Source organism: Falco naumanni, chromosome 1 (assembly GCF_017639655.2).
Source record: "Falco naumanni isolate bFalNau1 chromosome 1, bFalNau1.pat, whole genome shotgun sequence".
NCBI lineage: Eukaryota > Metazoa > Chordata > Aves > Falconiformes > Falconidae > Falco > Falco naumanni.
Genome location: NC_054054.1, coordinates 126,649,030 through 126,675,374, shown reverse-complemented (window position 1 = coordinate 126,675,374; position 26,345 = coordinate 126,649,030). Strand labels below are relative to the sequence as shown.

Genomic DNA, 26,345 nt, shown 5'->3' with positions numbered 1-26,345 from the left:
GGAGAACATAGTGCCCTGGCTGGTGCCTCTCACCCTGGCTGGGCAGCTGCTGGCAGGGAGAGCACAGCAGGCCAGGGCTGTTCCAGTTGCTGGACTGACAATGCTGTTTCGCTGCAGAAAAGTTAGCAAACCTTACAGGAAGACTGTTCTGCCCCAAGTGGGTGATACCAGCTGACACATGGACCCATTTCATCCCCTTCTCTCGGTACCAGGCCCAGGGAGTAATGACAAGAGAAAACTGCATCAGGCAGGAGCCCTCTTGCTCTCCAGAGGCTCTATGCACTCTGTAAGACACATCCAGACCACTCATTGTAAGACTGTACCCTAGGCAGCCAAGATACTGCAGAAAGGCAACATGGCCCTGCATGAGATGGGCTCTGGCAAGCTGGAGGGATGCTGCAGTGAGCAGCAGGGAGAGGGGCACCACCAGGTTGGAAAGGAATTTAGTGCAAGGTCCCTGGCAGCTCAGTGGAGGCATCAGTGATATTCGGTAGGAGCCATGCAGAGGCAGGGTATAGGTCAGGGTATCCCAGGAGGCTCGTAGCCCACTTGAAGTGTTGGGAACCATGGCTGCCTCAGTGCTCTGCCTGGGAGAAAAATCAGACTTGCAAGGAGGGCATGGGAGCAGGGACCAAGGAGTAAAGAACTAGAAGACAGAGGGATTGCCCTGGTCCAGGAGGAAGAGGCGGGCAGGGAAAGCAGAATAAAGGCCAGTCAGGCAGAGGGAGAGGGCAGGGGTGGTGACTGAGGGGAGGAGAGCAAGGCCAGCACAGAGAGGGAATGATTCTCTGAGCAGAGGAATTCTCCTCCTGGCAGGCAGAAGCACAGGGTGAGCATCTGGCACAAGGTAAGCACAGAAAGGAGTAAAATACCACTAAGTGTAATAAGAAATGTACTTAATCGATGAGCTCTGCAGCTGAGGATCAATGGGAGACAGACACAGCCATTAGCTAAGAAAGCTGAGAGAGCCCTAGGCTCTGATGGAGCTCTTCTCCATCTGATGGATGATCTGATGGATGCCGGGTTTAACTGAGCAGCAGAGGAAGGGTCCCAGGTGGAGAGCAGAACCAGGCTGCAGCCATGAGTCAGGGCTGACCCCCTCTGCTCCTCAGGGCACAGACCCCCAACAGGGAGCAGAAAGAAGAGTCCAGGCCATGGCCTGCTGAATAACAGAGTGCTGAGCCCCAGGAAGCACCACGGACTCTGGACCAGACATGAGTATTCAGGAACAGTTGTAAGGGTGTGAGGAGGAATGGGACTGCTGCTGGCAGGGAAGAGAAGGGCCTCGAGCCCCATATCATCATTCAGGGACATGATTTGACTGTGGAGAGGAAGGGCCAGGGTTTTAGCCATGAGCCTTTCTCCCGCAGACCAAAGGCTGCACTGAACTTCAGGTGCTGGTCCTTGCTGTGGGACCCAGCCCAGGAGGGTGCAGGTGGCTATGGGCATTCAGGGGAGATCAACTGGAGCAGAAGAGACATGCAAAGCCTCACTTGCACCCATGCTGCTTGGCTGACAGCTGCCTCCTCAGCCAAGGGCCAGCTGCAGAGCTGTTTTCCTCACTGCTCTTGTCCCTTTGCCCCTCTCCTCATGCTGAGCGCTGTGCTGGATTGCTCCAAGGGCCACCACATGGAAGAAGTTCAAACTGGATGGCAAAGAGGTCACCTTCCCACGAAGGTGTTGCACAAGCCCAAGTAAATAGAGCTGCTGCGAAGTCAGGGATTGCCCAGGCCTCAACCTTGAGAGATGTCCCAGTGCCCCCCCTCTGACCCAGCATGCTTGGAGCACATCTGGGTGGTGCCAGCTTTCAGCTGAGTCACCAGGCAAGGGGCTTCCTCTCTCCAGAGTCTCGATTTTTAACCCATGAGCACATTTAGTGCCCAGGAAGGCAGACAGCCCCAGGCAGCAAGTGGGCACAACCTCCAGGTCTTACCAACAGCGCTGCAGCTGCCTCAGCCCTGGCTTCCAGACCCTGCCACACTCCTGCCCCAGCCTCCATCAAACACCCAGCTCCTCAAGCCAGCCCAACCCCAGCACTGAACTCCAGCTCCGTGCTCCCTTCACATTTCCAAGCCTGTCATCAATTCTGACCCCTGCTACTCCCCTTCCCACACCTGCTGAAGCCTGGTGGCCAAGAGCCTGATCATACCCAAGCCAGCAGAGAGAAGCAGCACTGATGTCCATGCAGGGGAGTCCTCTGGGACCAGGCACATAGCTAGTGATGTCTCAGGAGCATTACAGCCTGAGGGTGTGCTTAAGGCAAAGTTTCTATACGTGGCTGTGAAGAAAAGGAGCAGAGCGGCTGTCCCCAGAGGTCCCTCCCAGGGGACAGGCTCTTTTCTCCCACTGGGGCCAAAATCATAGCCCTGATCCCAGGAGGCTGCTCCTGGTCCTCCTGGAGCACAGGACAGTTGCTCCATCCCTACACACCACTGGATCCTGTCACCGTGGGCTGTGCAAGACACTCCTGCCACTGTCCCCTTTCCCAGACCCCTAGGGGGACAGCTGCCCTGTGACCCAGCATGGGCTAGGGTGAGGGGTGTCACAGTGCCGTCTCACCTGCTGCTTTTCAGACTCGAGCGCCGACCGTGGGTAGCTCGGACCACCTCAGCGCCCCCCGCCACACGCTCCTCCGGACCCAACGCGGCCGCACTCAGCACCGCCCGGGGGGCAGGTGGGAAATTGCCTGTCCCGGCTGGTAACAGACAACCGGGCAAAGCTGCACACGGGGCGAGGGGCGGGCGGGCGGCAGGACAGGCCACTTCTACGGCCCGCCTGCCCCTCGCAGACGCTCCCGAGGGGGCCACCGGGTCCGCGCCCCGCCTCGGGCTCCCGCCTCCCCCCGGGGATCCCCCGCCAGCCCGCCCCCAGCGGCGGCTGCACAGCGCCACCTGGCGGCCCGGCCCGGCGCATCGGCCGCGCTGCTGGGGGTGTGCCGGGGAACGGCCCCCCCCGCCCCGTGCCGCTACGGGCCCTGCCCAGGCTCGGGGACAGCGATGTATGTGACAGCGGGACACGGCCGGGCACAGCTCCCCGCAGCCTCGGCGCTCTCAGGAGCGGTTTCACAGGGGTGATACCCTCCCGGCACAGGCACGAGGCCCTGCCAGAGGTCCCCTGCAGCAACCAAAGCCTCTTTTCCAGCCTTTACGAGCTGCTTGGCTGGAGCATCTTCCTCCCTCCATCTGCCTCAGGGCTCACGCCAAGTCCGGGGCTGCTCCTGGCTTTGGATTTCATGCAGCGCACCACCGCTGCTGCTCTGTTCCCTATTTGGAGGCCATTATCAGCACTTTCTTCACCTGCATTCCAGTTCCTTGGCCATGCTTGGGGTAAAGCAGCTTGAACACCCCCAGACAGCACTGGCTCTCCCGAATGGCAGTGGGTGGGAGCAAACCTGGGTGTCAGCTCTGCCTAGGAACAACCTCCTCTCAAAGAGCTGCCCTTGGCCATGCTCTACAGGGAGCAAAACAGGGTCTGCTCCACACCAGTTAGCTCCCCCAAAGCATCCTGTCCCCAGCAGCTTCCACACAGTCCACAGCTTCATCCAACACCCTGTAGCTCCACGTGCTTCCCCCACAGTCACTCCAGACCCACTCAGCTGCAGAGCTCCTCCTGGGTCTGCCCATCAGGGCAGCGTTATGGCTTTAACCCCAAGGTCCTCCTGGCATGAGATATTTCCATGACACTAATGAGCTTATCTAGGCCCTTGGTGCTCAGGCAGTCATTGGCTGGGAGCATTGCACTCACCCTGCATCTGGGTTGCACCAAACTGATGAAGGAGGCAGGCTTAGTGTGAAGACCAAACCAGGGCATCTCCAGCTGCTTTGTTCAATTCTCTCCTCACCCTTCTGGCCACCTTCTCTCTCCCTTTTTCCCTTCCTTCACCCTTTTTCCAACAGGCTGCAATATGCAAAAAACACTGGGACAGTGCAACTGACCTACAGAGCAGAGCTGCTCCAGACAGGACAGCGAGGTGAGCAAAAGAAAAACACCTACCTGCTTTCCATCAATTCATCCACTGTCTTATGTCCAAGCACACCATTTGCAGGCTGCAGCAATCCTGCCCTCCAACACCCAGGCAAGCACCTGGGAAGGGGCTCTCCCCAGGGAGCAGAGAAGGCTGCAGCTCAGCTTGTCTCCAGAGAAAGCAGCCCCCACCGAGAGACACCCACCTCATGCACCCTACCTCTCTTGATGTCGCTCAGATCCAGCTCTCTGCCATCCTTCCACTGCCCAGCATCTTCCTCCCTCTGTGCTCAGGCACAGCAGCATGAGAAGGGCTCTTAAGGGTGGGGAGGGGCTTTTGTATAGTGTCCCAATCCCGCCACCCCCAACCCCACCCCCCTCCAGCCAACCAGTCTCACCTGGGGAGCCCTGCCCAGGCATTGCTCAGCTGTCAGAGCCATCACCAGGGAGCAGCTCATGCCGTGCCAGTAACCGATCCCCACAGAGCCGAGTGACTACTCGTGTGGGACAAAGCGTGACACTCCTGACTAAAATTCAGGTGGTACCCCTGAGAAATTTACAATTTCATTTTTCCTCTAAAAATAAAAAACAAAGAAGGAAAACTGCCCAGCCCCTGCGTGCCCGACCAAACCACTCCCCCCAGCACAGACCCCTGGCAGCTGCCCAGCACTGCCCATATACATTTGCATGCTGCAGGGGAGCTGCGGTTTTGCCCAAAGGATGCTCAGCATGTCACTTTTTCCAAAGGCTGGAAACAGGCTGGGCCCCCAGGCAGCATGTTTCAGACAAACAGGACAGTTCCACTGGTGGATGACTTCTCTGTGTTCACGATTTCTATTTTCTAGCCCCTTCATCTGTCTTCACCTACTTAATTGGTGCAAAAGTGTGGGAAGGGCAGTCTTGGCCCCAACACACCTTTGGAGGGACCATCTTCCCCAATTAGGTGTTAGGACTGACAACTCATTGCTCACTGTACATTCTCATGAGTGTTTCCAAGGATGCAGGGTAAGTGCCATCAGCAAGGGACCCATGATCTGGAGGGTGCTGAGCAGGGACATGGTGGCCCCAGAGCAGCCACAGCCCCTCAGGCACATTTGCTGTAGGATAAGCGCCTGGGGTGCTGTTAGTGCAAGGTCAACAGCATCGGCCTTTTTAATTGGAGATTGACAGCATCCCCAGGCTGGGTGGCCAAAGGTGATGTTCTTTATCTGTGTCTCATGCTCTTCATGTACAGAATATCAAGATGTGCCTTGGGACACTCCTGTTTTTAAATATTCCCCCAAGATTAGAGCAGTGCTTCCTTCTCTCTAGCCTCTTCCCTCCCAGCAGAGCCGATGAACATGATAACTTATCGGGACCTTCCCCTGCGCTGTAGCAATGGCATAGGGACTTAATTGACCCACCTCAGAACAACATGCTGAATAATTAGGACTTTCCCTGAACTTGGGAAGTGATAACATCTTTATTATGTGAGCCCTTTAAACCCTCAGTGCCTGCCAGGCCCCTCTGTCCTGGCTGAAAGGACAATATCAGACCCAGGATAGCAAGTGCTGATAACAAAACTGTTCCTTGAGTGAGGGCAGTGCCAGGGCTGGCAGAGCAGGTTCCCGACCCGCAGCTCCTCACCACTGCCCAGACAGACGGCACCTACCGGAATGGACAGACACAACCCAGCAGAGCCTGTGCCAGCCTGGCCAAACCCAGGGCATGGTGACACACTGGTCACACTGGCAGCCTCCAGCACCACAGCACCTGGCACAGCCCAGCAGAACCCAGCACAGCCTTGCACAGCACAGCGCAGCCAAGTACAGGTCCAGCACAGCCCCACACAGCCTGGCACAGCCTGGCATAGCCCTGCACAGCCCTGCAGAACCTAGCACAGCCCAACACAGCCCTCCACAGCCCCACACAGCCAGCACAGCCCCACAGAGCCCAGCAGATCCCCATACAGCCAGCACAGCCTTGCACAAGCCAGCACAGTCCCACAGAGCCCAGCACAGCCCCACACAGCCTTACAGAGCCCCACAGAGCCCAGCAGGCTCAGCTCCCAGCAAAGGGATTTCCCCTGGGGCTGCCAGCAGACCAACACTCACTCCATGCTCTCCATTAGCAGGAGGAAGGGTTGGCACGGGGCTCAGCAGGCTCCATCTCAGCGTAGCTTGGGCTCGTTTCCACTGTCTTGCAAACAAAGCACCCAAGGCTGCGCTCCTGGCTTGTGTTGGCCATGAGGTCCCTGGTGGGGTCACTCAGACCTCTTGCAGTATCCTTGCACAATTACCCCATGTCACACTCAGGAAACACAGGCGACTGAGACACCAATGCACCCTCAGGAATCAGTCCAGGCAGAAATACTCAAAGATGCTCAGGTCTACAAAGAGACTGTCATGTGCCAGGAAGGATGAACCATGGCATGTGCATGGGACTTATCTGCCCAGCTCACCCTCGGGAAAGAGATCAAGGAATGATCCCAGACAATGCTGGGGAAACCAGTGGAGACAGCTCTGCTTGGCAAGGGCGGGGATGGCTGGGCAATTAGGAAGCAAAGCATGGAGCAATAAATCTGGAACCTGAGCAGAAGGAGATCAACAAAGACAAAAAGGTTGAGAGTTCAGACCCTGGGGAACCAAGGCAACCTCTGTTATATGTCTACAAAAGCCTTAAACTCAGTTTTGCTGAGAACTGAGTCGTCAGCAATGATTAAACCCCAGAGAAGTCATAAAAACAGCAGATATTGATAAAATGGGACGCTGATACAGTGGAGCTCAGTAGTGCACATGTGAATGAGGGTCATCCACAGCGAGCAGCAGAGCCTGAGCAGTGGGAGCTGGGCTGATGGGACACGGGGGCTTCAGAGCTGGGCTCATCATCTGTAGCATCTCTGAGGGTTGCTGTCATGAGCAAGATCCAGGGAAGAGCCTTCTTCCCCAGTATGTAGCTCCACAAAGCCACACTTGAGAACCTCAAGTAAATCCAGGCTCATTTCCAAGTCTCTGAGCACCCCTCTCAAGGTGGATGAGTGGCCCTAGGAGGTGGGTGAGTTGCCTTTTGAAGCTGAACTGCTGACCAAAGAGCAGGGCACCAAAAGCCAGGAGTGTGGAAAGGACACGGCAACAGGCTTCAGGGAGCCAGCATGGGGTGAGAGCCGGCAGCTGGGGCACAGGCTGGTGCAGAGCCAGGTTCTGCACTGCCACAGGAGCAATTCTTCCCATTCCGGAATACTGTCATCACACCTGGTGCCGCTGATGGAGAAGGCAGATTCAGTGTTTGAACCAGAAGGAAATCGAAGCTAATCTACTTCAGTTAGGCAAACAACAGAGAAGAGACTCATTCTGATATGAAGTGCTTGCTGAAGCCATGCACCTGATCAGCAACTGCAAGATTAGATAAGAACTGAACTTAGTCCCATCCTGCATGTATTAATGTGAGCTCTCTGGATGTCTCAGCTATTCCAATTCAAGGCCATGAAGATGTTCGCTTCACTGGGGCTGCTGTTTGCTGCCCTCTCTTTAGCAAGATGTGTCCCTGTGCAGCAGGTACCCGACCGCAGCAAAGTCCTCTTGGTGTCCTTTGATGGCTTTCGGTGGAACTATGACCAGGACGTAGACACCCCCAACCTCGACGCTATGGCTGCGGAGGGGGTGAAGGCGCAGTACATGACTCCTGCCTTTATCACCATCACCAGCCCATGTCACTTCACACTGCTGACCGGTGAGTCCCTGCCAGCCCTGGGCCAGATGGAGCAGCACAGGGAAGGGGAAGGGCAAATTTAAGGCTTACGGATCAGTGAAGGACACTAAGTCAAGCAGCCATCCAGCCTCAGCAGCAGGCAAAGCTTTAGAATAGAGGCAAGGCAATAGTTGCAGAAAGTGATGGAACTGAACCTGTATTTATCAAAGGTAAATAGCACCAGACCAACCCGATAGCCTCCTTTCACAAGATAAATTATTTTTTAGACAAGGGAGATGCACTAAATTTAATCTTTCTGGACTTCAGTAATGTATTTGATACAGGGCCACATGGGAAATCATTAGTTAAGATGGAGACGAACATTAGTATAAAATCTCTAAAGTGGGGAAGTAATGGGCTACAGGGAAGAGGACAGCAGGTGATGCTGAGAGGAGGTTGTCAAGCTGGAGGGAGGGCAACAGGGGAATTCCTGAAGAATCGATTTTGGAGCCAATCTTATTTAATATTTTAATTAATAACCTTGGCATAAAAGAGTGGAACATGCTAATGAAATCTGCTGATGGGAAAAAGGCAGGGAGGCATTGTCAATACAAGGGAGGACAGGGATATCATGCAGAAGTAACTGTGCAGTCTTCAGGACCATAATAATAAAAATAGCATAAAATGTAACAGTACAAAGCACAAGCCTTTCATTCCTAACGGGAATTTCTACTGCATGCTGACCTCATGGGTTGTGAATGACAGAGAAAGCGAAATACTAAAGCTATTAAATGCAGGATAACGGGGAACCCTGCCTGCACCAAGAAGGGCAGGAGCAATTGCAGGTGGCACCGGCACCTCCAGGGACAAGGATGCCCCCACTCAGGATGCGAGTGAGACCCACCTGGGATCAGCCCACCCACATGAGGAGCAGACATCCCTCGAGCATCACACTCCCTGCCCTGAGAAACCCACTTTGTTTGGGGCAGGGGGAGGAAAAAGGCAAAGCAGAGGTGAAGGGAGAGCTGGGAGGGGAAGGAGAAGCTCTCTGCTGACCCAGAGCCAGCCCACTGCCCAGCGAAGGGGCGAGACACCCCCACTCCAGCCGCAGCCTGGCTCACCCCCGGCCCCTCCATCTCTCCTGACAGGGAGATACCTGGAGAACCACGGGGTGATTCACAACATGTGGTTCAACACCAGCACGGGTCAGAAGCTGCCCTACCACAGTACGCAAGGCGTGGACAGCTGGTGGGACAACGGCAGCCTGCCCATCTGGATCACTGCTCAGAGACAGGCAAGTGCAGCAGCCTCCTCTCACGCACAGACGGATCCTGCCTGCAATCATGTAGTAAAAGCTACAGGCAAGCCACGATCTCTAGTGGCCATGAGCTAACATCCTGACTGCAAACGACAGGCTAATTAGACCAGCAAAAAAATTAAATCCCCAGACACCAGCAGGAATAATTATGATCATTCTATTAAAAATAGCAAAAAATAATAGATGCATTTCAGCTTTATTAAGACATTAATAGAACAGGTTATCCTTTTCCTCTTTAAAGAAACTTCAGCTGGTTCCTTAGGGAGCATCATGAGCCCGGGGGTTTCATACACTCTGAGGCACATCCCTCCTTTCTGCAGCCTCACTCAGGATGGTTGAGCAGCACCGTCAGGAGCTGGTCCCATCTGTGCTGGGGACTTCAGCAAGGCCCTCCTAGGTCCCAGTAGGCTTTGAATCTGGCTTTTAGGTGGACCTGAGACCTGGCCCAAGACATGTACCTTTGCCTGTATTTACCTGCCTTATTGGCTTCACTGACTTCAGGGTGAGTGCTTATATGATCAGAGTAAAACACACCTTAATGTCTTGACAGTCAATGGCTGGAGGGTCCATGCAAAGTACAAACAGGTCAGTGTTTCCAAAGTAATAACTAATGTTACTAACGCAGTGAGAAAGCCAATGTGCAGGAGTTCTGGGAAGGGCAGTGCTTTCAATTAATCACTTTTAATTGGCAATGAGCAAGAAAACCTCATTAGAGGCAGAGGTAGACATTAGGGGGGTGAATGAACTAACCACATTAGTAGATGGTTACACTGACAGATGGAGAGATGCTGCAAAGTGAGTTCAGGTGAGTTTATGCACTGTCTCCGTTAACAGGGCTTAAAGACAGGCTCTATCTATTTCCCCGGAGGAAAAGCAAAATATCAAGGGGAAGAAGTGAATATGAAGTTGGTGGAGCCCCTCTTCTTCAACTACAGTAATGAAACCAACTGGAGAGAGAACATTGACACCGCCATGGAATGGTTTACGGTGAACAACCTTGACTTCATCGCCCTCTACTTTGGTGAGCCAGACTCCACAGGACACAAGTACGGCCCCGAATCCCCACAGAGGAAAACCATGATTGAGCAGGTGGACAGAACTGTTGGTTACTTAAGGCAGCGTATCCAGAAAAGTGGCCTGGAATCAAACCTCAACCTCATCATCACATCTGACCATGGCATGGAGACTGTCATAAAGAGCAACGAGATCCACATCAAGGCAGTAGAGAACTTCACATTCAAAGACATCCAGTTTGAACTCTTAGATTATGGACCAAATGGACTACTGGTGCCAAAAGAAGGAAAATTAGAGCATGTGTATTCAGTCCTGAAAAATGCCCACCCAAACTTACACGTGTACAAGAAAGCAGACTTTCCAAGGAGATTCCACTATGCCAACCATACCCGGATCACCCCACTCGTGTTGTACAGCGATCCAGGATACGTGATCCATGGGGTAAGACGTATGCGCAGACATATCTTGCTCTTTTGGGGAATCTGCATCTCTCCTCCGCTCCTTCTCATAGCACCCCAGTATCTACCCAGCTTTATGCCTTTGTGTTGATTGGTCTCCCTAAAAACCGATGGAAACTCCATCTTTTTGTAAAGACCTCTGCTGTTTAGGAGATAAAAGGTCCGAAAGTCTTGGAGCAGGACTTGCACAAGCACAACATATCTGTTGCAGGATCCTCTCCTAGCCTGGCATTAAGGGAAGGCCCAAAGCCAAGGCCAGCAGGCAGCTTCCCATTGTAAAGCTCCTCAGTACAACAAAATCCAGATGCACTGACACTAAGGGAGGGAACTTGCAAGACATAATTGCTGAGAGGTGTGTCTAGGCAGCACCCTCCACTTCTGCAGTTTATTAGGTCAACTCCAAAAACTCAAAGAAACTGAAAGAGGGTATATTTAGATTAGATATAGATATTTACTATGAGGGTGGTGAGGCGCTTGCACAGATTGCCCAGAGCAGCTGTGGGTGCCCCATCCCTGGCAGTGTCCAAGGCCAGGCTGGATGGGCTCGGAGCGACCTGGGCTGGCGGGAGGGGTCCTGGCCCATGGCAGGGGCATGGAACTAGATGGTCTTTAAGGTCCCTTCACACCCAAACCATTCTGTGATTTGATGAAACCACACAGCCTGTTAAACTCTGCAGCTGCAGAACACGGCAGGCGAGATGTGCGCTGAGAGGTGGAGGCAGCCAGCAGTACTGTGATGGGGGGGCAGGAGGGACTGGGCACTCACCCCCACTCTCCCCTGCAGAGGTACAAGGTCCAGTTCAACAAGGGGGAGCACGGCTTTGACAACGAGGCCATGAACATGAAAACCATCTTCCGCGCCGTCGGACCGGCCTTCAAGCAGGGGCTGGTGGTCGAGCCGTTTGAAAGCGTCCACGTCTACGCGCTCCTCTGCGAGCTGCTGGGCATCGCCCCCGAGCCCCACGACGGCGCCCTGGCGGCCCTGCGGCCCCTGCTGCGTGAGCGCCGCCCCGCGGGAAGAGCGACACCCGCCGCCCCCGGCCCCGCCCACCCCTGGCAGGGTCTGCGCGAGCGGACTGCGAGGGGGGCCCAGCCCTGGCTGCCGGCCGCCCACCCAGCCACCCCGGCACCCCCAGCCCCACCCAGCGGCCCCGGCGCCCCCTCCTCAGCAGCAAACAGCCAAGGGCTCGTGGGGCGAGATGAGGACGGGGAGATCACACAGCAGTTACTGTTCACGGGCAAAACAGGCTCCACTTGGGGAAATTAGTTTGATTTATTACCATTCACATCAGAGTAGGATGACAAACAAAACCAGAATTTAAAAACACCTTCCCCCCACCCCTCCCTTCTTCCCGGGCTCAACTTCACTCCCAAACTTTCCCCCTCCTCACCCCGAGCGGCACAGGGATGGGGACGGGGTCAGTCCCTCACATGCCGTCCCTGCGCTCCTTCCCCCTCACACTCTGCCCGTGCCCCAGTGTGGGTCCCCCCCGTGGGTGCATGCCAGGCACAGCCGCCAGCGTGGGTCCCCGCAGGGTCCTCAGCCCTGCCCCAGCCCAGCTCCGGCTCAGGCTCCTTTTCCCACGGGGCCACAGGCCCTGCCAGGAGCTGCCCCAGGGGGGGGCTGCCCACGGGTCACAGCCCCCTGCAGGCACCCCCTGCCCCAGTGTGGGGCCCTCCCCGGGCTGCAGGTGGGGGTCTGCTCCCCTGTGGGTTCTATGGGCTGGGGGCACTGTCTGCCTCGTCGGGGGCTGCCAGGGAACCACTGCTCTGGCACCTGGAGCCCCTCCTGCACCGACCTGCGGCGCTGCAGAGCTGGTGCTCTCACACCTCTGTCCAGCTGCAGTTTGTTGTGCAGAACTTTGTCCCCTTCTTAAATACATTATCCCAAAGATATCACCATCGCTGATGGGCTCGGCCTTGGCCAGCAGTGGGTCTGTCTTGGAGCTGGCTGGCATTGGCTCCATCAGACATGGGGGCAGCTTCTAGCAGCTTCTCCTGGAATCCACCCCTGCAGCCCGCCCCCACTACCAAAACCTTGCCACACAAACCCAATACAAGGTGAATAAATGTCCCCAACACCAAAGCAAAGCTCTCAGCCCTTGGCAGGTAGGGGCAAGAGATGCAGAGTGCTGAGGCCAGCAAAGCGTTGTCCCTGGGGGGAGCAGACTGGGTGGCTGTGGGTGCCAAAGCCCCTGCACAAGCTCCCCCATGTCACAGCCTACTGGGGGGACAGGGCTCCTGCTCACCTGGGCAGGAGCTGGACACCAAGCAAACGCTGAACTCCTCTTCTTGGCATTGCAGGTTCAAGTGCTCCTCTCCCTCCTGCCAAGAAGCTGCCGGTGATGCTGGGAATTGCTCTCATTCTGGGATGCTGGGGAGGAAGATACTAACACACCCCCCCCCCCCATCAGAGGTAACTGACTCTAAGGACATCCAGCAAGCCTCCTGGAAGTGCTCCTAGCACATCCTACCAAACATGCCCCGTTTGCTCTTGGTCTCTCTGGGTTTTGTCCATCTGTGAAAGCTCATGCTGCACATTGCCCACCAGCCGCTCCCTGCAAGGCATGGTAGACCCTTTTGCACCAAAGCAGAGGGACCCAATTTCTACTGCCCAGGTCAGCATTGAAAGCACCCAGGGCATTTGCTGGGCTAGAAGGGAGGGCTGGACATCCCTCCTGCCTGCCGCTGCCTAGTCCCTCTGCTCTCCAGCCTCTGTGTGGCTGGGTCCAGGCAGGAGGGCAGTTGTGTGAGCTTCACAAAGGAGGGATGAATGCTTCACTGCCTGCAGCTCTGCATGTGCTGTCTGTGGCTGTAAGAGAAATAAGGACATAAGTTTGTTGCTTGCCCTTACTGTGCGTATGTGCCTGGAGATCCACCAGGACAAGTAGTTCTCAACCTATTTCCCTGGCACTTCCAGCACCCTGCACCCCCAGACGATACCCACAGGCTGCGTGTACATGAAATAAGTAACAGCAGTGCTGTGTTTTCCTGTCTTGGCAGCCTCCGAGTTCCAGGCAACTCTAGCAGAAATGTGTGGCAAGATGAGGAAGGACGTGGCTCATGAAGACAACCAGTCCCAGCCTCAGATAATTGTACAGAGTTCCCAAAATTTCCTCAAATCACTGATCCACGCTCCTCCAGAATGTTCTGGAGGGAGATGTCTCTCCCAAGCTTTGGGATGCATGCCGGGATGCACTGCTGTGGAAGCTGGCACTGCTGTACAGTCTGACCTTGACCAGGTATCCGCATTACCCCAACTTCCCCATCTGCTCAAGGCAGAACAACTCCGACCAGGGACAGTTAATACATGTTGTGTACCTAAAGCAATTAAAAGTATTTGTTCTGAGTGCACCGGGAGCCTCCTGTAAACGGTGCTGAGCTCTGGCATGGAGTGGGCAGCCTTGACACACTGAGGAGACAGCAAGGCCCGGCTCGTTCCCGCTGGCTGCAGGGCTGGGAGAACCAGCTCTGCTCTGGCAAAGGCAGCCACCCGGCCCAGGAGCCCCGGGGGGATCCCAGAGTGTTTGCAGCCCCTTCTCCGAGAGCTCTGTGTGCCCTCGGCATCATTCTGCTTGTCTTTCTGTCCCTTACGGCTGCAGACAAAATTGGGAAATATGTGCCCCTGAGCTCAAATCCTGCAGACAGGATGGGCCCCAGCTGCGCTACTCCACAGCAGCGCTCAGGAGACTCAACCCATCTGCAGCCCTCATTCAGCTCCTGAGAGCTCTGGGAGGGGGCATTAATCCTTGATGTATTTTGGAGAGACAGAGGATGGGGCAGTGACATGGCCAGGACACCACCCCCCACCCCCAGCTCAAAGCAAACATGCAGGACCCCCCCCCACCCAGCTCAAAGCAAACGTGCAGCCCCACGGCTCCCCAGCCCAGGCCACGCAGAGCGTGTGCTGGCTCGTGCCAGCCCACCGGTACCCGCTCCACGGCGGGGCTGATCCACCCTGGATGCAAAAGGCCCCTGTAAGAAGCCAAGCGTCTCCCTGCAGGAAGCGGCCCAGGATCCCTCAGCTGGGTCTGGGGTTGAGGGGACAGGGAGCGGAACCCGCGGCCCTGCAGCCCCACTCCCAGCCCTTCCAGCGTGGCATTAGCGTGGCAGCTGCCCCGGGCCCCATCCCAGATGTTGAAGTGCTTCTCCCCAACCCTGTGCCTCATCTCGGGCTCGATAAACATCTGTTGCCATAGAGACTTGCTCTCGCTGCCTTCCCTGCATCGGCTTCACCCAACGAGATGAAACAAGAAACGCACTCCACTCAGAAAAACAGGAAGAAAATGTTTGGCTTGAAACTGTGCTGGGGGTGGGGGTCAGGCCGGCAGCATGCAGCGCAAACAGCCCAGCACCAAACAACAGGGAGGCTCCAAAAGGGGAGCTGCACAGGCCAGCTTATTATTATTTAAAATAATAATAGTAGTGCATAGCAACTTTCCCAGTGATGCTGCTGGGGACCTCGGGACTTTCCAAACAGGTTGGCACAACCATGCCCATTTTAGGGACAGAGGCAGCCGGCTCAGTTGTGAAGCTGGTACCACAGAGATACCCACAGAGCTCAACCCAACGCTGCCAGGCTCCGCACACCCTGTGCTGGGTGTCCCCAGCAGTCGGCTGTGGCAGGTACAGAGCAGGATGCTTGCAGGGCTGGTCCCAGTCTAGTTCCCAGACCCACGTAGGCAAACATGGAGTTTATAGTGACCGACATCTGATGTGAATCCCTACCTAACAGCCGATTTTTGCCTCAGCTGTGAACGGGAATTTACCTCCTGATTCAACAGACATTTTGGTGAGACAGGGCTCTGTCAGAAAAATCTCTTGCAAGGTAGATACTGTTCTGGCTGAAGACTGAACTCTTGCCATATCCCTGCTGGGAAGATTTCCACTGCCCCTGAATCGGTTTGTGATTAGACATACCCTGGAGCAGCTATTTTCACTCGGTGTTGGGGGAAAGAAAAAAGAAAGCTCTGACCACAGTACTCCTGCAGTCCACCCGTATTTACAGCACTGAACTTTGTGTGTCTGAGCACCGCAGGAACCGGCAGGATCCCGCCGCCCGGACACGAGCCGGCCTCGCTTCGCCATCTACCCCGCAGACCCTCTCCCTGTGGCCCCCACAAGCTGCTGCTCCCCTGGCCCCCCCACAGTCGGACCAAACCAGCCGGGACCGGCCCCTGCTCCTCGCGGGCGAGCGGCGCAGCCGAGTCCCGATGCAGTACCGGCAGCCGCCGGGAGGTGGCTCCCGAGCCGCGCTCACGGCCCGGCGCCCCCGGGGGAGCACGGCGGGGCGGGGCGGGCGCGGGGGCCGCTCCTGGTAAACCCCGTCCTGGAGTATCTTCGTTACGGCTGCCCTGGGGGCATAAATTCCCGCCGGGTCTCGGTGTGAAAGGCTTCGGCGGCTTCCCCGGGGAGGAGTCACCTGCTCGGTGACAATGCAAAGCTGAAGCTCTCAGCGGCACAAGCTTGGGACCCACCTCTGGCAGCCACTGAGCCCAGGGTGCTCCCCAGCACTCGGCACCCACTGCAGCTCTGCCTGCACCAGAACACGCAGGGTTCCTCCAAGAGATGCCCTGGACATTCACATCACGCACTGACATAAAGCTCCCAGTCCCTTCCTCCCCTCTGACAATGCTGCCCCGGGATGATGGATGCTTCGAATTCCCTGGCCAGAGGGGTGAGACAGATTCTTCCCCCCAGGGGGGTCAGGAGGTTTAACCCCACAGACACACAGAGCTGTGACAGCCCAAACTGGCTGCTGACCCTCTGCTTCCCCGCTGTGTATTGCATCCCAATTTGCTATGCATTTCCACACCATTTGCTTCCCTTTCTTTTTCCTGCACTAGAAAGATGCTTGCTACCCAGGGGTCCCAACGGCTCCAAGATGGTAACATCACAACAAACATATATATATACACGTATTTATTTATGGCATACACACAGTTTGCAGGAAAACTGCTGCCTCTTGAAATGCCTGGTCTGGGGTGGCACATGCCCCTACAATTCCCCCACACAGCCACAGGACCCAGACACGATGTGCTCTCTGGTCATCCCATCCTGCAAGCTGCACAGTTCCATACCTGGCTGCACGTGGCTGTGGTGCCCAAATGATATGCAGATCTCTGTGCTTCAATTGGCTGATGCCTTGGGAAAGCAACCACCATTTGCCCACAACAAACATGGCTACCGTGGCCCAGCCGCTCCCCAGGCTGGCCCCAGCTTCATGCTTTGAAGTCCGGAATATTACACATCCTTGGCATCCCCTCAGAAAACCCCATCACTATTAACCCTGCCCCATGAAAGCCCCGAGCCTGCAGCGCGGGAGGGAAGCATGGGGCACCCCTGCCAACGCTCCTTCCTCCTGGTGGGTCCAGGCACAAGGACAGAGGCCAAGTGCCCTGTGGAAACAGCCCTGACCCCCACCCCTGGACCTCACCAGCCGGGGCTCTTTGCTCTGCAAGGCCCCTGGGAGTGGCCGTGCCCCTCGCAGCTGGTACAGAGCCCAACAGGACGGGCCCCTGGCCCCTGCCTGATGCCCAGCCCTGCCAGCAGCCCTGCGATGCCTGCTCCAAACCCTCTGACCCACCAGAAGCACCACCATTTCATCAGGAAGGTCTGGCCTTCAGGTGAACACCTTCCTCTGACAGCAAACCTCCACCCCACTGTGGCAGACCCCCGCTACCAACGTAACACAGCATACAGGGCATGCCAGGGATGTCTGGCATACTTGGGAAGAGCTACAAAATTATGTTCCACCAGATTAGTTCAGGAGTCTGGGTCTCGTTTTTAGGATGCCAAAGGTTTTCTCGATGACTGCTGAGTTTATTGGCTCTGCTGTCACTTAGCTCAGCTGGGGCTGGGGAATGTGGCAGCCAAGCTATTTACTGTGTGTTCCCAAGTTTCTCCAGGAAGACGAAGTCTCTCTCAGGGATGGAGAACACTGAATTCAGCCCAAAGGCACTCGCAGGTGGAGCTGCAACTCGGGCAGCAGGCATCTCCTCCTGCACCTCCCTGGGCAGCTCTGCCGCAGCCAGAGCCAGTGCAGCCTCTGCGGCAGCTCCGGCCAGTGGCCAGGGAAGCGCAGTCACTGGGACAGTCCCCTCTGGCCAACTCAGCAGAAAGGGGACACCCCACTCCACCAGGACCCGTAACTCCCCTGGGTGTTCCCTCTGCAGCCCCAGCCTTCCTTGCCCTCAGTCCCATCGTGCAGACACCATCCCTGCCCTCCCCAGGGAAGCTGGAGGCGGCAGCAGAAGGCAGAAGGGCAGGGGAGAAAGGTACTCATGGACGATTTTTTTTTTCCCCATCACTAAAACATCCTGAAACGCCAAAGAGAAAGCCGGGCAACCCTGGGACAGCACCCCTGCCACTGGGATGGGGCAGGCAGCTACGCTTCAGTAAGATCATTTTATTACTGCTGAGCCCAAGAGCAATCAATCTGAATCACAATGTAAAAAATCAGGAGTTTTTAACATACAAACAAATGTAGGATTTTTTTATTCGCTTCCTGTTTTTGTAAATCTTCAAAGCCACGAGTTCTGGCTTTTTTAATGATTAGAGTGATTTGTTTTCTTTCTTTTCCTTCTTATTTTCTGAGAAAAAGTGAGATTTTTCATTTAACCACACACTTCCATCACAGCCACCAAATAACAGGAAATCTGCGATCAACCTAAGAAAGCTGCTGCCCCAGTGCAGGGCTTGGTGTGCTTTGCGCCCCAAGGACAGACCAGCTCTGCCCACGGCCATCACACGCAGCTTTCCAACTGCCAAATAACCCACAGCTCCAAACTGGGGGGGACTGGCAAAAAGCACGGAGCCCACCGCAGCCCAGGTGCTGACCAGGGCCAGTTCCCAGTAAAACCCCAGGGATTTATATAAAGGAGATTTCCAGTCCACGGAGCAGCGCAGCTCTTTTCCCCCCAGCAGATGAAGGGGACTCCGCTCCCCACCAACGTGGAGGTGTGAGAGGGAAAGCGTGTGGCTGTGCAGCATTAAAAAGGCCATTGCTGGAAACAGCTGCTCAGGGCTCAACGAGGGGTCAGGGACAAAGCTGCCGGCACAGCCCCGCGCCAGGCTCCAGCCTCCGCAGCGCTGCACACACTCAGTCCCCAAAGAGACCCAAGCGCAGAGGGCTGCTCCCGCTTCCCATCCCCGGCCTCCCTCGGTTCATCTCCTGGCGGCATTCAGCTCCCAGCACCGGCGAAGCAGACGCCGGCAGCCAGGCGAGCCCCACGCATTCGCACAGCCGGTCACCGGAGCTGCACACACACCGCCCTCAATGCTGTATTGTGCGTGCACACGGCTCATGCGCGCAGGGATGGAAAGTCGCACACATTTTTTTACTAAAATGTAAGATATGCTGCACACAAAGAGCAGAGCTGGCGAAAGGTAAATTAACTTGGAACAAAGAAAAAGTGCAGCGCTGGGTTATATTTCTGTGTCACCTTTGGTAAAAAAAAAGGCTTCTGAGTTCTCCCAGTCAGTGAGCCACCCCAGTAATTGTAAAAAGAAAACAATAAAAAATGATAGCGCTCGACCTAGGACAATGACCCTGTATCGACCCGGCACCCCAGGTGCATCCACCGCCCTACAGACCCTGCATCAGCCCTGTCACGAAGCAGCGATTTTCCCCTTCCATCATACAAGGGATCCCCAGAAGCGACGTTACTGCCTGCAGCGGGGACAGCCCAACCGCATCAGCAAGGAGCTCAAAAACACTTTTCTAAATCCAGCATCGCTTACCGGAGACGGCACTGCCCGGGCACCGCACGAGGCCCCGCACGGGACACCCCATCGCCCGTCCTGGTCCCGCTCAGGCCCCGCGCGCTGCGGGCACCCAGGCGCTGGGGCCATGGACATTCATCTCCCTCTGGCTCCCGCACAGTTAATGGCAGCTGCGGGCCCTGCTTGTGACCTCCCTGAGGTGCTGACTCATCTCCTTCCATGCCCGTAAAGCACCGTATTCCACTGCTCCACGCCCACAGCGCCCAACCACCCCGTAGTAGCTTCTCACGCCTTGCACGCCCGGGTCCGCGGCGGGGCCGTTCCCGCCACACACTCGTGAGCTCAGCCGCACGCTCGTTACCGCGGCGCGTTCATTAGCACCCCGCGTTCATTGGCACGGCTCGGTGGCAGCACACGGGTGACGGGCCAGGCCGTATCTGGCTGGGAGCCCGCGAGCCGGTACGGCGGGGGTCGCTCGCCCCGCCACCCTCCCAGACAGCGACTCTTTATTCCACCAACCCACCAGCCAGCCCCAAGCCAGCCCGCAGCCGCCTGCTCCGGCCCGGCACGCGGGGGGGGGGGGGGGGGGGGGGGACGGGACAGCCGCCCCCAGCCCCCGCTTTGTCCCCCAGGAGCATCACAGCGGGGGAGGGAGGGGGGGGTAGCACCCCGGGGCGCTGCCCGGTGAACAAAGCCCGGGGCCGCCCCATTGTCCCCACTCGGCCGGGCCCGCCGACCCCCGCGCGGGCAGGAAGAGGAGGGGTCGCACGCAGACAATGCCCCCCTTCCCCAAACCCCCATCACGCCCCGCCCTCCGCTCCCCATTGGCCAGCGGGGAATTTGGGGGGACTCCCCCTTCGCCCCCCCCCCTTACCACCACCACCCCCACCACCCCCGTGCCGGGGCCGCGCACGCTGTATTGTGCCGGGGGGCGCGCGGGGATGGGGGGGCGGGAGCGCGCGCGGCCGCCGTCGGGGGCGCGCCCAGGGGCTCCCCTTGTGTGTGCGTGTGCGTGCGTGCGGAGCCGGGGCCATGGAGGAACTGAGCAGCGTGGGAGAGCAGGTCTTCGCCGCCGAGTGCATCCTCAGCAAGCGGCTCCGCAAGGTGGGACCCGCCGCGTCCCCCCCCTCCCGCCCCGCCGACAACCCCCCCGGCGACCGCTAACACGCCTCTCCCCGTCTCTCTCCGCAGGGCAAGCTGGAGTACCTGGTCAAGTGGCGGGGCTGGTCCTCCAAGTGAGCGGCGCTGCGCGGGGCGGTGCGCGGAGCGGGGCGGTGCGCGGAGCGGGGCGCGGAGCGGGGCGCGGCCGCGGGGGTGCCGCCCGGCCGCTTTTGTTCGGGTCGCGCCGCTCCTTTTGTTTACAAATAAGCGCGGCCGCGGCCCGGCCCTCCCCGCCGCCGCGTGGGGCTCCGCTTCCCGCCCCCCCACCCCGAGCCGGGCCGCTCTCCCCCCCCCCCCCCCCAAGCCCACCAACCCCCCGCGGTGAGCACGCACGGGCCCCACACCCCCCGTCCGCTGAGAGCGGAGCTCCCCCCCTCCCCCGGGATGCTCGGGGATCGCCTCGCCCCGTGGCGTGGCCGCCCCCTCCCCGATCTGCCTCCCCTGGCCCCTTCCCTCCTGCCCACCCCCGCGATGGGGTTGTACTGGCCCCCGACCCGGTCCCCCCGGGGTCCGGCGCCGCGTGCTGGGGCACGAAGGGCCCGTTTGCCCTTGGATGAACTCCCCAGTGCTGGGCCGGTAACAGGGGCGGCGGGGAGCCCCGACCCCCCGCTTTTGCCCAGTCCATGTCTTCCATTGCAGGCACAACAGCTGGGAGCCCGAGGAGAACATCCTTGATCCAAGACTCCTCCTGGCTTTCCAAAAGAAGTGAGCAAACTAAATATTTCTAAGCGAATGATAATGTCAATTAACTTCTAATTGGCTGCGCATGCAGTGGAAGTTGTGGAAACAACAGGCTGAAGCTCGCCGTGCCTTTTGTGGCACGGTCCTTTTGTTCATCTCCCGAAACCACAGCTCAGGTCCACCTAGGACATCTCTCCCCGCGCTGGGTACACACGAAGCCACGCTCAGTCCGGGTTTGCACCGGCTGTGCAATGGCAGCGCCCGGCACAGACCTTTGGTTCTCGTTCCCCGAGGGGCGACTGCGGGCCATGGTGGGGTTGGAAGGCACCTGAGGGTACTCCTGGAGGGCACAGCTATGAGAGGGTGGAGGAAGTAACGTGTGGGAGAAAATGGTGTCCTCCGCCAGGGCTACTGCCCAGAGCCGAGCTGGCAACGGCAGTTGTGCTGCAGCGATTACACACCAGGAAATCACGCATGGAGGTAAAAAAGTAGCCAGCTGGCTACAGCAAACACAGCGCTGCCAAATATTTTGGCTCCATATTAATAAAAATCATTAAAGTTTATGATAGGATTTAATTATAACTCGCTTCTGGATCCATTTTTTCAAGAATAGAATCTGGTTAGTGCAGACAGTGCAGCATTTGATTAGCCATATGTATTACTGCTTAGCACTGTCCCTTGTAAATGGAGACCCATAAAATAGTATAGTGACCTGAAAACATTCCCCATGCCATGGCCTCGGGCTCTGCGTGGCTGCCAGCCTGGGCCACCATGTCCAGGCCAGGAGGTGCAAGAGAGGTGAAACAAGCTCAGTGAAGGAGACAACTTGCTGAGTTTCCAGGGAAAGCATTTGCTTTTCCTCCACACGGAGGCTGTGCCGCTGCCCACCATGAGCAAAGGGGAAGCTCAGCTCTGCAAGGGTGTAACTAAGGTGAGGCTTAGCAGAGACAGGGCAGATGTTTCGCTTTGCTTGATCCTGTTGTACCAGAAAACCTGTAAATCTCACCATGCATTGGAAAAGCCACTGACTGGGGATAGGTAACACTGTGTGGTCCATCACCAGCTGCTAGAAGCTTCTTGCTGGGGGGATGTTATTGTAGCAGACAGATGCTCTCCTGTCACTGCTGGCCTGCCTCGGTTTCCCCGGGCGTGAGCAGAGCCGGCAGCTGCTCTCAGGGGCAACACTGCAAAACTCAATGCCTCCCTTTGGAAGGCCTGTGACTGGCACCAGTGGGACCAAGGGGCCAGGACTGGGGTGACCAGCAGAAAGGTCTTGCATGGCAAAGGATTTTGGTTCTGTGAGTGGTTTGGTAAATACATTTCAGCCATCCATACAGTTCAATCCCGTGCTGTATGCAAGAGAGTTTCTCTTTCCTTTCACCTCTCTGGCAAATCCAGGTAGATACCTGCTGCTGAGCCAGCCAGGCACCCCGACATCCAGATAGCTGTTCTTGTTCTAAGGCCGCAATTTTTATAACCTTTTCCTCACTTTCTAGTTCTTTTTCTTGCATTGCATTGCATTCATGGTTTAAGTCTTCCAGTGACCTGTCGGGGTCCCACAGGGTAAACGGTCCAGGTGCCACGTGGGGAAGGTTTAACTGCAAGAGTCCTTGGGTTTCCATACAGTTCTTGGGGCTTTTTGGCTGCATGTAACAGCATGGGTTCAAGTGATGTGCTCGGAGCCTGTAAGATCATCACATGTTGGTGGGGGTTAAGGACACTGCTGCTCAGGAGCTGGGATGGGAGCTGACCCTTCAGCATCCTGAGCGAGGGAGAGTTTTAATGACAGAAGAAAGGGAGGAACCAGGATGACTTTGCATGCTCTTTTCTTCCCTGCAAACATTGTCCTTAATCGTTTTTTCAGGGAACACGAAAAAGAAGTGCAGAATCGGAAGAGGGGCAAGAGGCCCAGGGGCAGGCCCAGGAAACATGTGGTGAGTTCTGGTTGTGGTGGAAATCCACAGCTGTGACAGTGCTGAAGGGGCTTTGGAAGGCACCAGTGAGTGTCTGCCCACAGCACAGGGTGCTAAGCCTCTGGAGGGGGGTGAGGACGCAGCAATACCCGCAGACCCCGGGTTAGGGGCTTTGAAGATTGCACTGATGGGAAGGTGGATGAGGATGCCTGCAAGGAGGATGTCCCTTCTTCGCTGCTCCTGGCAATGGTGTAGAAGGAGACAGAAGAGTTCCTGGGCATCAGGGTCCTGCTTGGTATTTAAGCCTGCTCAGTTTTGTGCTGTATGCTCCCGAATTCATTTCATGCCAGAGGACGAGCAGATCAGCTAACATGGAGAAAGAACCTGTGTGTGTTTGAGGCACCTGGCCAGGCAACACTGAAGGATTTGCAATGCCCATAATAGATCTTTGGTAACTTTCCCTGTCCCTCTCCATTGCTTTGCAGGAACCAGAGATGCCTGCAAAAACTAAGTCAAGTAGCTCCTCTTCCTCCACATCTTCCTCTTCCTCCTCTTCTGATGAAGAGGATGAAAGTGACCTGGAAGCAAAGAGAGGTCCCCGCAGCAGAGAGACTCACCCGGTACCACAGAAGAAAGCTCAGATCCTGGTGGCAAAGCCTGAAATGAAAGACACTTCCAGGAAGAAGCGTGGGCGGAAACCTCTTCCCCCAGAGCAGAAAGCAGCTCGAAGGACCGTGAACCTGACAAAGGTGCTGAAAACCTCCCGGAAGGAGGTGGGTGGCAGCACCAAGCTGATGGGGAAGCTGCAGCCCCAGCACAGCACGCAGGGCTCAGGCATGGCTGCGCTGAAGGACCCGCCAGGCACCTTGGCTGGGCTCAGCTCAGGGGGGTCGTCTGCAGAAAACCTGCCCAACATGACGAAGAGTGGCTCCACGAGCCCAAACCGGGCCATCAGCTGGCAGAGCTCCATTGTGCACTACATGAACAGGATGTCCCAAAGCCAGAACTTGGCAGAGACCTCTCCCCTGGGCAGGCTGGCACTGAAGTCGCAGGCAACCAGTAAGAGTGGCTTAGGGCTGGACTTAAAAATGAGGAACCAGAAAGGATCTGGGGAGCTTGGGCTGAGCATGCAGGGACCCAAGACTGCTAAAGCTCCTAGCAGTGGTGCTGGAGGGGACCAGAAATCGGGGTTTGCTGTGGGAGGCCAGATGTTGCACAACGGCAGCAAGACACCTGCAGGCTCATCCGGGGCCAGTAGCCAGCCGGCTTCCAGCCAGGAGCTGAACCTCCAAGCTCTAAATCTGCAGAGTGTCAAAAATGGGCCAAGTGTGGCCAGCGGGAGCAGCATCCCTCGCCACCTCTGCAGCGGCCTGTCCAAAGGCTCCAGCGGTGGCACAGCAGCAAGCGTGGGTGCCAGCAGCACGAAGGGCAGTGCGGTGGGTGCTGGGTTGAATGCTACCAGCGCCAGTGTGCTCGCAGGGGGGGACAGCAGCAAGAGTGAGAAGCAGGGACACCGGGCAGGTGACAGGGACTTGGCCAAAAGCAGCACAGCTGGCACACAGGAGGGGCACGCAGCCACCGAGAACCACAAGCCTGCTGCCCTTTCCGAAATGAGCACTGGCGAAGAGACCAGCTCAGATTCAGACCGGGATTCGGCTTCCTTCCCGGGTGTGAGTCAGAACATGTCTGTCTCCATCCAGACCAGCCAGGACTGGAAACCCACCCGCAGCCTGATTGAGCACGTCTTTGTCACCGACGTCACCGCTAACCTGATCACAGTGACAGTCAAGGAGTCCCCCACCAGCGTTGGGTTTTTCAACCTGCGACAATACTGAGCCCAGGTGCATGAGAGGAGGGAGAGGGTCCTTCACCCTCTCCCTCAGCTTTGCCCAGCTCTTCATCAGGTTTTTCTTCCTTCAAGTGAACATGGAGACCTTGTGAGACCTACCAGGACTCATGTCTAGAGAGACTTGAGAAAGATGCAGTGAAACCTGCTCAGAACTGCCAGATGGATCCCTCCCAGCTTCTCTCCATCCTTTTCCAGAGCAGTGCCCCGAGCAGAGGTTGCTGGTGCCATTCTCCGGGAGCAGGGGCACTGGTGCTGCTGGGGGTGACAGGCTGGCAAGTTTTGAGCCAGGCTTCACTGTACACGGGTTTCTTTGCTTTACAGCTTGAAACAGCAGATGACAAGGTCTGCAGCTTTCTGGCAGCAGGGAGAGGACATGGAGCTGCGATGGGCCAGGCTTATACTTGGGAGAGGAAAAGGAGATCCTTTCCTTTCCTCTAGGCTCACCACGAATCTGTCTGTGAGCCGTGGGGAGTCACAAGTCAATCCAAATGAGACAGCCACTGCTCCCAGCCCTTGGGGGCTGCTGGGGGGTGGCTGTATATGGGGTTTTTTCAGGGTACGCTCAGCCCAGCCACCCCTCTGGGCAAGGCCACTTCCAATGATGAAGTCCACAACATTCCTGTTGTGGTTTCCAGCTGATAGGGAAATATTGTTTACATTTTTTTATTAGGGAAAAATCTTTGTCTTTTTTTCTTTTTTTCTTTTTTTTTTTTTTTTTTGAGGGAGGGGAATAAACCCCGTCTATGGAAGACTGAATCCTGAATGCCACTGATGAGGTGGGTGTCCAGGGTGCCTCTTTCAGAGCAAGGGACAGCTGGTAGTAGGTACCTCCTTGCTGCCCAGGGAGGGTCCCGCCTTGGGAGCCAGCAGGAGCTGCTGGCTTCTTTGCAGTGACTTGACTTTCAGAGGAAAGCAAAGCCCAAAGTGCTGTGCAGCCCAGGGAGCCCCAGCACTGCTCCTCTGCCTCATCCCAGCATCTTCCCCTCCCATTCACCAGTTGCCAGGCACTTGCAGGGACTGAGCTGGGGAATATTTTTTATGTCTTGCAGAACATGAGAACCCTTCCAGCAGCAGCTAGGTTGGTAGCTAGCATCTGTGAGGTCGGTGCTGCTGTTCAGCCAAAAAGCAGTGCCAGGGGTGGGTGAGCCCTCCCTGCTGGGAGCCAGGCCAGACCCAACTTTGGATGCTCACTGGGTTTGACTCACTCTGATCATCCACGTTTTTCTGCAGCTGGAGGGCTCAGCAGCTGGTCAAGAACACCTGCACGTGTGGTCTGGAGCAGTGGGAAAGAGGAGAGGAGAGAGAGGATGGTCAGGGCTACACAGGGGCAGTGGGTACCTCAGGCTGCTGTTCCCCGAGAAGCCAGAGGGCCTGCAGCAGCCGTTCCCCTTCATCTTGCCATCCTGTGCCAGCAGCCAGGGTGTTCGTTTTGGCTTGTAATTGCAACCAGTAGTGGCTTTTTTACAGAGGTCTTTTTCCCTGCTGTAGAGTACTCTTACAAGCCAAAATTAGCAGCAGTAGTTCAGGCAGAGTTTAGTAGCATTCAAGGTCATTTTCATTCCATTAATGCTGAACTCCTTTCTCAGAGGAGATGATAA

General features: G+C 56.6%; 2 protein-coding genes across 2 annotated transcripts; both read left to right on the top strand.

Moving 5' to 3' along the window:
* The first annotated feature begins 7,424 nt into the window (after nt 1-7,424).
* Nucleotides 7,425-15,740, top strand: ENPP7 (ectonucleotide pyrophosphatase/phosphodiesterase 7). Its single transcript, XM_040592418.1, has 6 exons — nt 7,425-7,671; nt 8,778-8,923; nt 9,782-10,402; nt 11,204-11,417; nt 13,423-13,514; nt 15,570-15,740. Exons 1-6 carry the CDS (start codon nt 7,425-7,427, stop codon nt 15,738-15,740), a joined length of 1,491 nt encoding a protein of 496 aa, XP_040448352.1.
* Nucleotides 15,741-20,175: 4,435 nt separating this feature from the next.
* CBX2 (chromobox 2) lies at nt 20,176-25,112 on the top strand. The gene is made up of 5 exons (XM_040592084.1): nt 20,176-20,247; nt 20,335-20,378; nt 20,944-21,009; nt 22,850-22,919; nt 23,384-25,112. Exons 1-5 carry the CDS (start codon nt 20,176-20,178, stop codon nt 24,731-24,733), a joined length of 1,602 nt encoding a protein of 533 aa, XP_040448018.1. The 3' UTR covers nt 24,734-25,112.
* The last annotated feature ends 1,233 nt before the right edge of the window (nt 25,113-26,345 follow it).

What these genes read in the sequence shown, in the direction of transcription:
- CBX2 (XM_040592084.1), top strand. Translation starts at nt 20,176, where the DNA reads ATGGAGGAACTGAGCAGCGTGGGAGAGCAGGTCTTCGCCGCCGAGTGC. An exon ending in TCAGCAAGCGGCTCCGCAAG is followed by an intron (nt 20,248 to 20,334) that starts GTGGGACCCGCC and finishes CTCTCTCCGCAG; the next exon opens with GGCAAGCTGGAGTACCTGGT. An exon ending in GCAGGCCCAGGAAACATGTG is followed by an intron (nt 22,920 to 23,383) that starts GTGAGTTCTGGT and finishes ATTGCTTTGCAG; the next exon opens with GAACCAGAGATGCCTGCAAA.
- ENPP7 (XM_040592418.1), top strand. Translation starts at nt 7,425, where the DNA reads ATGAAGATGTTCGCTTCACTGGGGCTGCTGTTTGCTGCCCTCTCTTTA. An exon ending in TCACTTCACACTGCTGACCG is followed by an intron (nt 7,672 to 8,777) that starts GTGAGTCCCTGC and finishes CTCTCCTGACAG; the next exon opens with GGAGATACCTGGAGAACCAC. An exon ending in GGCCCTGCGGCCCCTGCTGC is followed by an intron (nt 11,418 to 13,422) that starts GTGAGCGCCGCC and finishes CTGTCTTGGCAG; the next exon opens with CCTCCGAGTTCCAGGCAACT.